General features: G+C 34.8%; 1 protein-coding gene across 1 annotated transcript; it reads left to right on the top strand.

Annotated features, from left to right (window-relative positions):
* The first annotated feature begins 7,939 nt into the window (after nucleotides 1–7,939).
* Nucleotides 7,940–11,715, top strand: LOC113275816 (transmembrane protein adipocyte-associated 1 homolog). Its single transcript, XM_026525378.1, has 6 exons — nucleotides 7,940–8,463; nucleotides 9,659–9,850; nucleotides 10,686–10,848; nucleotides 10,951–11,053; nucleotides 11,154–11,235; nucleotides 11,315–11,715. The coding sequence occupies exons 1-6, from the start codon at nucleotides 8,155–8,157 to the stop codon at nucleotides 11,390–11,392; spliced, it is 927 nt and encodes a 308-aa protein (XP_026381163.1). The 5' UTR covers nucleotides 7,940–8,154; the 3' UTR covers nucleotides 11,393–11,715.
* Nucleotides 11,716–12,593: the final 878 nt, after the last annotated feature.

Here is a 12,593-nt window from a genome sequence, read left to right as displayed (position 1 = left end):
TGCAGTTTCCTCGTTAACAAAATTTCTGGTGTCTGTGTTATTTTAATTACCGCATTATATTGTTTTATCTTTATAATTGAAATAATACCGGTTGTGCGTTTAGATCATCAATTAGAATAATCCAACCTTTGGTTGTTGATTGTCATTGATTGATCCTTGGATATTGGTCTTTGGTACCATCCAAGTTATTCCTTGTGTTTGATTAAAGACTCACTGGTTTCTATTAGTTTGAGTAAATCAAAAAAAGAGAGAGATATTAACTTCTTGAGATACTTTTACCTAGATTGAGTCTGACTGTCTAGTTGATTCTCTAGAAAGTATTTCGGAGTTTGTCCATACAGATTGCTAAGCGAGATATTGGGTGGTGTTGTTAGACCCTCGCTTTTTCACACACACTGTGTTAATCCGCTACAGACACTAGCCTACTACAAACTAACTTCGGCCTGGACTGTAGTTGAACCCCAATCAATCTCACACTGATCCAAGGTACAATTGCGCTCCTTGCGTCTCTGATCCCTGCAGGATACTACGAACTTGATCCCTTAGCTGATCTCACCTACAACTAAGAGTTGCTACGACCCAAAGTAGAAGACTTTAATAAACAAATATGTATCACGCAGAAAATTCTACGATAATAGATAAATATGTATCCAACGGAAATACCTACGAGTTTTGTTCCGTATTTTGATAAATCAAGGTGAACAGGAACCAATCGATAACCCGGACTTATATTTTCGAAGAACAACCTAGAATCATCGATCACCTCACAATAATCTTAATCGACTAGCGAAACAAGATATTGTAGAATCACAAACGATGAGACAAAGATGTTTGTGACTTCTTTTCTATCTTGCCTATCGGAGATATCAATTTCAAGCCAATCTTACGATTGTACTCGTACGATAGATACAACAAGATCATATCACAAAACTACAAGAAAAGTAGTCTTGTCTGGCTTCACAATCCCAATGAAGTCTTTCAGTCGTTAACCTACAGGGTCTCGAGAAGAAACCTAAGGTTAAAGGAGAATCGACTCTAGCTAACACAACTAGTATCACAAGAGGTGTGGGGATTAGGTTTCCCAATTATTAGAGTTCTCCTTTATATAGTTTTCAAATCAGGGTTTGCAATCAATGTTAGCTTAGTAACAAAGCATTCAATATCCATCGTTAGATGAAAACCTGATTAGATTCAAGCTAATATCTTTCAACCGTTAGATCGAATCTTAGCTTGTTATACACAAATGAAATATAATTCATTTAGGTTTGAGTAACCGTACCTAAACGTGTACACTTAGTTGGTTCACAATAGTTAACCAAATGGTTAGTCATATGAGCACTTCCATATCAACCTTATTCTTCTTTACCACAACTAGTTCAAATGACTCAAATGAACTAGTTAAAGGTTTGTTCAATTGCTTAGATCTTTTGGAAGACACAAAACAAAAATCGGTTTGATTCACTTGAATCGATTCATGAACATTATAGCCATGGTTTGCAAAAATTGCATTCCTTGTAATTTAAATGTTTAAGTTTATGAACTGATCGATTTGATAAAGTAACCATCTTAAGTATGCGTACGGGTATGCGTACCTAAGCAACCGGATTTGAGTTGGTTTTGGTTTCCAACCTCAGCATAAATTCTCGGGTAGAAAACTTCCGTCAGTATGCATACGGGTACGCATACTTAAGGTGACTGGTTAAGAGTTTGTTAATTCCCAAACTCAGCAGATATTCACGGACGTGAACTTCCGCCAGTATGTGTACGGGTATGTATATTTAACCTGTCTCCTTCACCAATTTCGTACACACACATATGCATACACTTGGTTCCCGGTTCATGGATTTATACACTAATGTGCGAACACACTATATATTCTTATATCCAAAGATGGTTACATAATCTCAACTTTACACTTCAATCACTGAAACATTCTTAGAGGATGTTATATAGTTGTTATTCATAAACTATTTTTCATCAAAGTGATTTTCAAGATATTGAAATGTCAACATGACTTTCGTCACGAGTAAAGATGAACTTGGCTAAAGTGAAAGCTTACCAACACATATTTCGATAAATAGATAGGCGAGTTAAACTCCGCTCGAAATAGCAAATGTGTATAATTTAAATCTACACACTTATACGACTTTGGTCTCAAGAGTAGTAGATAAAGTAGATAGACTTTTGAGTGATAGATAAGTTCAGGTATCCACATACCTTTTAGTCGATGAAGTTCCACTGGTTTCTTGAGTAGTTCTTCGTCTTCATATGATGATTGTGGTGGAGTCCGGAACTCAACTACACTTAACTATGCTAGTCCGAGACTTTAGCTATAAGTAGACTAGAAATCAAGACATATAGTTTTGACAACTAAATTTTACAAACAAGCTTGAGATAGCAACGCTTGCGAGTTCGGTCGAGAAATGCTCTAACACTAACCTCAAGTGGAAGGATGATTTCTTCGTTGCATTCATTAATTCTTCTCATTCTTCAGGTCTTCTGAGTAATACTTGTATTTCTCAACATTCCTAGACTTTATAGTCTAACCTAAACGAAGTTGACTCTAGCATTTAATCAAGTGACTCTAGATAAGTTTTGATACTGAAATATGACAACCAAACTTGACATACCAACGCTTGGTGTGTTCAACCGAGCTATGCTATAATATTTAGGTTGGTTCATTCGACATTTTTTGGAAAGTTTATAGTTATTTTAATATATGTTGGGCTTTATGACCTGTAATAGTCGGTTATCATTACAATTGTCATTAATGTTAAAAAAGAGAGTGAAGATAGTGGGGATAGTGAACCGTTTTAGACAGTCACATATTTTCACTTTCTTTGTATAAGGTTACTCAAATCTGTAAAATTATTTCACAGTATCTTTCTTCTTCTTTATTCTAAAGCTCTAAGAATTTAAGCAACTTCAAAAGTTTTCCTTTCATTTCTCAATTTTCTCAAAAAGTTCTTTTGAATGGCCGAAGGTTTTGATCCAATTCCAACTCCGGTCAAGACTATTTTCAATATGTATAATATTCAATTGGTCTCGGAATTAGGGTTCGTTGGCCAGAACCTTGCTTTATTAATGTTTCTGATGTTCAAGATTGCAGGGATGACAAGCTATTAATCCCTGAATCTCACCTTGGGTGTGGGTTATTTTTCCCATTCCTGCATCAGTTTATGAATATCTTAAATTAATCAATTATGCTCCAGCGGAGAAAGATTATAATCAATTTATTTAACTGTTACTTTTCATCAGTTTATGAGTATCTTAAATTAATCAATTAGATGGTTTTAAAGATCCAAGCTCTAGATGCATAGGGTATGAATCTAATGAGAATCTTCTCAAAGATCAGATCTCCAAGTTGAATGAGCATCTCACGAATATTCAAGACCAATTGGCTATATTCGAGGCTCCTCCATTTTCTTCATGTGTTATTGGCGAGAGTTCAAATCAAGTTGCTATTCCAAATTCTCCTGGTATTGAGGGTCCAGGTGGAGCTAATGAAATCTCCCAGTGTTTTACAAAAGATTAGTATCCTGAAAAGATTTGAGATTGAAATTTTTGTATTTCTATTTTTTGTAATTTTTTTATGGTTAATGAAATTTTACTTTTTTCAGCTAAATGTTTCTCAGAGCTGAATGCTTTATATATATATTCGCACTATTTTGGCTACTCCCTTCTTTTTATTTTCAAGGAAATTTTTTAAGTTGAGATCCAAATTTAGATCTGTTCCGATTATATGATTTTTTGTATAATAATTTTAAGTTTTTGACAATTTCTCTTTTGAGATGTAATTAACGACTCAGCTAAACTTTTAGGCTTTTAATTTTAGCAGTTTGACCTGAGATGACTTTAGTGATCTCAACCTGAAGTTACTTTAGTTTTCAGTTTGTTAAAGTTGAAGCTTAGTCACTTGACTTTTCCAAGTCTAACTTTTTTCTTTGGACGTGTAGTATTTTTAGTCACACAACCTGCTAAAGTTTAATTTTGGCTTTTTAGTGTTTGTCGTTGGACATTGGTCTCTCGACCTGGGTTTTTTTACCTTAGTTTTTCGACCTGCTGTAGCTGGACCTTAGCTTTCTAGTCTATGTTGTTTGCCCTAGTCAATTTTTATTCTTTGTTTTATAACTATTAAATATATTAGTTGATCTGAATTGTTTTCAAAGTCGAGTTACGCTCATGGTATTAGATCTGTCCTTTAGATTGATTTATTGATCTGGATTTTTCTAGTTTTATAGATAACCCAAACAACTCAGATAGACAGTGTTACAACATTTCTTGGTTAAACCTACCAAGCGTTGGTACACCAAGTTTGGTTGTCATATTTTAGTTTCAAAACTCGAAGTTGCTTGATTTGATTACTAGATTCAACTTCGTTGGGTTTGATTTGGAACATATGAATATTGATACTCGCTTGTGTTACTCCGAAGAACCTGTTGACGTATCGGCAACAACGAACACATCATCCTTCTATTCGAGGTTAGTAACACAGAGTTGACTTGTTCCATTTCTATCTACCTTTCTTTCGAATCAGTTTATATTGAAAACATAACATATGAAGTTTGTTACTTGTCTCTAGTATCAGTGACTTGATCATTTTACTGGTCAAAGTGTAAAAGAAAGATATATTAGTTGCTTCGTACAACTTTGGCATATGGAGATATGAAGTATGGTATATCCATGGACTTCGTAGAATCGACATAACACTCATTGGTAATCTGTTATTATTTAGTGTGCTAACTTCCGGTTGAATCCGTTCCTGGAAGTTATGTTTAGTTACATATTTAAAGAAGTACTCTTGCGAAACTTGTTTCGTAGTTGAAAAGTGGTTCGGTAGGATCTCTAGTAGGACCTATCCCAAGGATCTCTACTACGACCGATCCTAAGGATCTCTACTAGGACCGATCTTATGGATTTTTAAAATGACTGATCCTATATAACCATATTTGTGTTTTTGGTTTGTTACTATCTTCGGGGTTATGTAGCTGTCGAAAATGTAATTTGGTTAAAAAATATTTTTCATAAGATGTCGACATAGTACTTGGAATTGTGCTAAATTTTAATTACTTAGCGGTCAAATATTTTCCTCGATGCTCAAGGCAAGTTCCCGAACTGAAATATCCTAGTATCTTTTAGATATTTAGAATTATATGCTTTCTGTTTCATATAAAATATCATATATCTTGTTGATATCTTAGTAAAGTATATGTTATGTACTAGCTAATATTAGTTGTTATCCAAGAGCGATTTCGGTATGTGATGAATTTTGGACTATAGTTGGAATTTTGATGAAACCGGAAATAAACGTTTATTGAATATCTTTATGGTGGGTTTGTTTGCAGAATTCACCGTTTTCAGGAATTTATAATCCCATGGGATTACAAATTCTGGGATTTATGTAAATTCCTTATGTGTTTGGTAACTCAATTAAAATTCCTAGGATTTATAAAGTTTTCTTCTATTAAAGTCTTTGTGCCGTTTGGCATTACCCTCAAATATTAAAATTGCATATATATGGAATTTAAAGTTTAAAAAAAGTGGGTCCATAAATCCCTTGATAAGTTTCCCAGCAAATCTTAGGAGGGAGGGGTCGGATTCCATACGGAGGATTTGCTGGAAAACTAAATCCCGTAGGAAACGTGATTCCAAGGATTCGCGCAACCAAACATACAAAGGGAAACATAATTCTACCAAATCCCCTGGACCCATAAATTCCACATTTGAAATTCTACATCCAAACCCACCATTAGTGTTTTCGGATTTGTAATTCCTTGTTGTCCAAATAAGCCTTGGTATTTACACTATAAGTAGTGGAGATTTTATTTTTACGAACTCATCGCATGGCATACTGCCTAACCGTTTTTATAAGAATCTACTAGTTATATTTCACATACTTATTGATATAAGAGAGTATCCTAATCAGGTTAAATATCTTAAGTAGCATTCGTTTAAAGTCTTCTTTGGGATCAAGAAACTTTTAGTAGTACCGTTGGTGGGTAACTAAATTGTATTGTTATTTTAGTTTTCGATTATTGATTTGATTGACTAATGGTGAAGTTGAACCTTGATAGATCTATTTTTTTTTTATTATTATGTGATCTTGATCTTCTAATATAAGGTCACTCGAACTAGTTTAAGGATAAACTATTTCAGATATATCTTATTAATCAAGATTTGAAGATAGGATTGGTGATCATCCATTGTTAACAGACTCAGTTCTGTGTGATCGCCCATTAGTGGGGATAAAATTATTTATGCAGGTACTTTGAAGTTGAAGACTAGAAGATTTTATTTTTGGTGTTATAATATTTGTGATATTTCTTGTATGCTTGATTGACTGGGATCCAACAAGAGTTTATCTTGATAGACATCAGGCTTGTTGTATAAATCAGAAATCTATCTAGTTATTTCTCGTTTGGGATATTGCTTTAATAGTCTGTAAACTAAGATTGATTATTTCGATAGTCTTTGTCTTAGTTGATCTGCGACCGACAAAGAAGTTTATATTGATTAAACTGAAGATCCTTTGTACTCATCTTATCTCTGATTTATAAAGAGATTACTGAAACAGATTATTCCTTTACTGCTTGAAAATACGATCCAACGGAGTTGAGTTGTTAAAGTCTTTATAGCGGGTGAATTGACTTGAGACAGTGGACTTTATCTTGGGATTTATGCACGTAAACCAGATCGGTTGTAGGTACAAGGATACTGAAGAAACTGAGTAAGTAGGAGTAGTTTACGTGGTCTCAACCATACAAGGTTGTGGTAGTCAATTTGAATATCGGTTTAATTATGAGAGTATGCAAAACCGAACTAGTTCCCGAGGGGTTTTTGCCTTGCAGTTTTCCTCGCTAAAAAAATCTTATGTGTCCTGTAATTTTTTTTGGTTCCGTGTTATATTGCTTTGTCTTTATAATTAAAATAAATACACTTTTACGTTAATAAAACACTTGACAAGATGTGTCTGTGTAGGTTGATATCAAAAAGATTGTGGTATATTTGGTACCTTTGTCATTTCAGCTGGTTCTCTTAACTCACAAAGTTCGGTTATCTTTATTTCTTTAAATCACTAGTGGGATTGATCTTTTACTATTTTGTTCTTTATTGTGTGTTTATGGTTATATAACCATATGACCTCTACTGAATACGACTTTACAACCAACAATTCGAGATCAATCACTTTACCCGATGTTCAATAAGTGTTTCAGCGAGTGTCCATCACTTTACCCGATGTTCTGACAGTATCAGTTCGAGGTGTGAATACAAAATACTCCCTCCGTCCCCATTATATAGGCAGAGAAGTGAGTTTTTCTTAGAATAAGAATTTTTTTTGATTTCCTACATTTCCATTCCCTTTCCTATTTACAATTTCCAACACTAGAAACATTAACTTAATTGTGGTGATAACTACCTATAATAAATAAGGGCAATATATGAAAAAACCCATATTGGAATTGAAAATCTGCCTATCTAATGGAACTACAAATTTTTACAACTCCGCCTTTATAATAGGGACGGAGGGGGTAAGAATTTTGAGATTAACTTTCGGATAAAAGATGGTCAAACTACTTCGGGAACCATTATTTTCATCAATAATCCTTTATGTCATGATTTATAAAGGGGGATACCAGTTCTACTAAGTGCTGATATGGTTTCATATAGGACAAAATAATCCCACCGATCCTGACCGTTGGATCGATGAAATGATATCAGCACTTAGTAAGACTGATATTCCCTTTATAAATGGTGCTTTATGTGCCAATAATTTAAACATCACAAAAACCCGACACTACACCGGGCTTCAACTTCTGGGCGGTGTTACAAAACTCGGTCTATCAAGGGAGTCAAGACCCACTGTACCTATCCGATTCCGAAGACCATCCGGTTTTTCACCTATAGTGGGGAATGGGGAGGAAGGGATATATCGGGGGAAGGAGTAGTACTTTTGTTTGGGGAAATAGTGAAAACAAACAAAAAGAACAATAGAAAATCCAAAATTTATAATCAAACTAAATCATTTCTCCAAATAACTTTTAGTAGCAGTTGCATCTCTAATTCGATAACTTCATTATTACCATCTCTAGCGAGGGTTCTTCATTATTCGGGCTGGGTTTCTTCTTATGCGTTTCGGTTAAGGGGTAAAAGATAATGAGATTACTCGAAGAAATTGCAGAAACGATCTCACCAGTTTCCTCTAATTCTTCATCATCTTCTTCTTCAGTTGAGGATTTTGGGGATATAAATAGGAAGCTATTATCTGGTTGGCTTTTTAATTGTCATGGTTTATGGTGTAATCTTGCTGTGATTATTCCATCTGTTATATTCATCGTCTACTTAGGTTATCAAGCCAAAAAGAGCTTCATTAAACTTTCTCATGGCCTATCTCATATTATGATTTCATACTATGGACTTCTATGGCTTGTTAGTTTTCTCAATCTTGCTTGGTGTTTTCTTCAGGTATGTTATTTCTTGTCTACCAGTTTTGCAGTTTTTTGAAAATTAGGGTTTCATATTCATGATGATGATTACTCTTGATATTGTACTGTTGAGATGAAAAATGGACTTAGGGTAATGATTCCTGGTATACGTTATCAATGGTGTACTTGTTCTAAGGTTTATAAGTAGGTGTATCAGAACAACAATCACGCTTCCTTCTTGATAGATTTTATGTACCAAGGTTGAAATTAGGGTTCTGATTTGCTTTAAAGATTTCTTATTGGTTTTGTGATTCCTGAAACTAGTTTGTCTTTCTTCTGTCATGGAATTGTATTGTGGACATCATGATTATATTTATGAGGCTGGTAGTCCTGTAGATTATTTGAAATCACTAACAAAAGGCATGTTATGCCGTGCCATGATATTATAGAGTTGAGGATACCATGCAATAAAGTTCTAATTTGACTTATGGTTGCATGAATTCTGTTGTATAGAGATATAAAGTTTGGATGCTATAGATGATAACAAAGGAGCATGCACGATTGCACGTTTAATAGATGACAGATGGAATTTTAGTTTCTTATGTTAAGAATCACAATGTGATTACTGTCTTGTTTCGAAGCTAAATATAGACAAACGACTCTGTATGGCATATCATAGGAAAAATAGCAAGTGAGAATTGCTGCTTCTCTTTGTTACTTGCCACTTCTAAGAAAAGCAAGCAACAGTTGTCACTGCCACGTTTTCTATGGTCTGTCTTACTTAGTGTCCTTCGACAATATTTTGCTCTGAAGTTAACGTTAGAAATTTAAAATTTGTTTGTCATCTATTAAGTGTGCAATGTTCCTTTGTTATCCCCCATAATATACAAATTTTGGATTTCTATGTAATAGAATGTTTGCAGCCATTAAAAAAATAATTAAAGAAGTAGAATTTGTCTTACGTTATCCTCTGCTTTGTAATACCATTGGGCAGTAATAGGTTTATATATTAGTGGTTTCAAATAACCAGCAATCCTACAAATATAATTATGTCAGCAGGACTCCATCAAAATAAGTTTAATAAGAAACTATAAGCTAAATTTTTGAACAGCTATGCTGTATAAGTTCTACGATAACCCTATCAAGTACTAGGTCAAAATGCTACACGACCTTGTTTATTCTAATAGATTTTAGTTTGCAAATGTGACTGAAATGTTTGAATAATGATGTCACAGGCATGGGAATGTACTCCTGGGAAAGAATCTGGATGGAACCTTTTATCGTTGTTTACATCATCTGGGATGATGTTCTTGGAAATTAGTTTGGTCACTTTTCTACTTCAAGGAAGCTATACTAGTAGCTTGGAAGCTTTAACGCGCACTTTTGTGATCTCTGGCGTTGTTGTTGGCGGTGATATACTCCTCAAGGTATTTCTTTTAGTCAATATATACATCTCCAGCTATTCTTTGGTTAGTTTCCCCCTCGATCTAGTTTACGACGAGCTTGTGCATCAAACTGTAGTTTGTAGTTCGTTTAGCTGATTGTATAGACTTGCTCCTACAATGAGTTTTGATGTAGGCCAATTATCATGTATAACTAAGCGAAGAAGCACAATTTTGGTCAGTGTCGATCGCGCGTTAGCTAGTCCTGCTTATCCATTTGGTGCTATGACTTCTTCTTGTACATCAAAACCTGCCACAATCATTCCATTTACACATCCCTGAATCTGGACTAAATTTACTGTATATGTGGTTTACGTAAATAGTTTCTAGGTTTCATTAGTATCACTAGATTATCTGATTAATAGTCTAGTACCCGAAGCATATTTTGTACTAATCAAAGACGCAACAGGCTCATAGTTTTTACTGTTTTTTTTTTTTTGTTTTTTTTTTTAAGAAATAAAGTTACCATTGTATTACGCACTTGCTATGCATTTGTATTAGAAAATATCAAGACACTTTGTTTGCTCCTCAGTGTTTTGGGGTTAGATTAAAGTAGACAGAATGTGATAGAGGTCACCAAGTATCAGAACGTGTGACGATGTAGTCAGATCAGTTATTTACGTGGTAAATGAGTTTCTGAACTACGGAAAAGCAATTGGAAGTTACTTTTGCTCGTATTTGCAATCTCTGCATCCCTTCGTATTTGGATGAAATGCTGTTCCATTACTGCCTGTGATGTTTCTGTACTGAACATGTACAAAATGACAGTATGTTGACACTGCTAATATATATATATATGTTTGCTCTGTTTCCTTTGCAGGCAATATACGTATATGGCTTTGGAGTTCCTCTGTTTATAGACACTGACCAAGCAACAAACAGGGCGAAATGGGGTTTACTGCTAATTCACAAACTATTGTTGACCACGGCTTACGGCTTTATATTGTACACGCACCATTCCAAATGGAGAGAGAGATTGCCTGGTACGTTATTCGCCTAATCCCATTATTCATGCTTCCATTAAAAAAAAAATCTGTTCGAATTTTATAATTGCTTTACTTGTTTTTTTTTTTCCCAAACTGCAGCAAGACCTGCATTCTACAACTACATCTTGGTGATGTGTGGCTTGAATGCAGTAGCACTTTTCGCTTGTGGGCTTTTGGGGACTGGGGCTCTCTTTGGATTGTGGTACGTCATTGCTTGTTTAGTTAAGCACAGTGAACATAGCTTAGAGTCTACTAGATTCAATTTGAGGTAATTCTCATTGGATTTATTTTCCTCTACCCAGGATGTACAGCCTCACAACTGTCTGCTATCACGCTTTCTATCTTCCTCTGATATATTTGACCTTTCTAGCTGATTTCTTCCAGGTATTCGTCCTCTCTTTAGTTTTTCTCGCCTTTGTGGAACTGGTTCTTATCATAACAATAAGATTTGTGTTTATTGCAGGAGGATGACTTGCATTTAGAGAATGTGTACTACTCAGAAATGAAGGACGCGGGATTCTTCGATGCTGATTGGGAATAACCTTTTCAAACAAAGGATGCACTTCCCCTTGTTGTGATATACAGGTTTGAAAGAATGTCACATAAATGCCCGTAACAATCAGCATCAAAGTGAAGATATGCTGATTGTTATACTGAACTCCGGTCGAAAACCCCTTCTGTATATAGAAAGAATGAGCAACATTAAAAGAAGATAAAATTGCTTTCCTTCCATAACTTTATGTACCTTTTCGTTGCCTTTTGTAGCAACACAGTGATTACAAATTAGTAGGGTGCTCATGTATACTGATTTCACATAAGCATACTGTTGCAGAAGGGCAATACCATTCCAAATGATCGATGATATATATCTGTCTTTGCAAAATATAAAACATATCAAATATCGCTGGTTTTTTGTGAAAGAGTATGTGGAAAATAATTCCGTTAGGATATAGCTTGGGCAGGGAAAGGCATTATTTGGGAGAATGTCAAAATTATCAAACATACTAGAAAGGAGTCGTGTATGAGTACATGAGAGAAGATAAGTGCATTGAAGAGTAGAAATAGATAATATCTATTGGATTTTCCTTCACTTTTGTAATGACAAAGAGGATAAACTCGATAATTAATAAATATTAAATTTAATATCAGATAAAACTTATGCATGTGGCGTTTCAGTGTCCAGAAGTTCTATGGACAGTCATCAAAATTTTTATCCTTGTGCCGTTTCGGTGTCCAGAAGTTCTATAGACAGTCGTCAAAATGCTGAACATGGCACCAAATTAAGTAAGCTATTCACTGCTCGAGTATTGGGTTCCCAACAAAGGTACTATAAGTACTTTACCAGGCTTTTCCGTTCTTAATATGGCCCTTAATATGTTAGTGTTGAGTGTGGATTATTATTGAAAAACTTGATAGAGGGTTTATGAATGATAAGTGGGTTTCTTTGCGTCCTCAGACTAGGGTAACGAATCTAGGTAGAATTTATTCGGATCACAGCCCTATCCTTGTGAACTGTTTCCATTTGGGAAAAAAAACTTTATATTCCATACAAAATTTTCAAATGCTGGCAGCTGAGCCCTGAATTTAAAGATGTTTTGTCGAATGCTTGGTCCAAGAGAGTTAAGGGTTCGCCTAGTTTTGTTATGGCGGGTATACTCTCAAATGTCAAAGATGACCTCCAATATTGGAATGTCAACTCTTTTGGTCACATTAAGAAGACTATTCATAAGCTGAACTCTGAA

This window comes from Papaver somniferum, chromosome 4 (assembly GCF_003573695.1).
Source record: "Papaver somniferum cultivar HN1 chromosome 4, ASM357369v1, whole genome shotgun sequence".
NCBI classification, from domain to species: Eukaryota; Viridiplantae; Streptophyta; class Magnoliopsida; order Ranunculales; family Papaveraceae; genus Papaver; species Papaver somniferum.
This window is presented reverse-complemented; position numbering and strand designations above follow the sequence as displayed.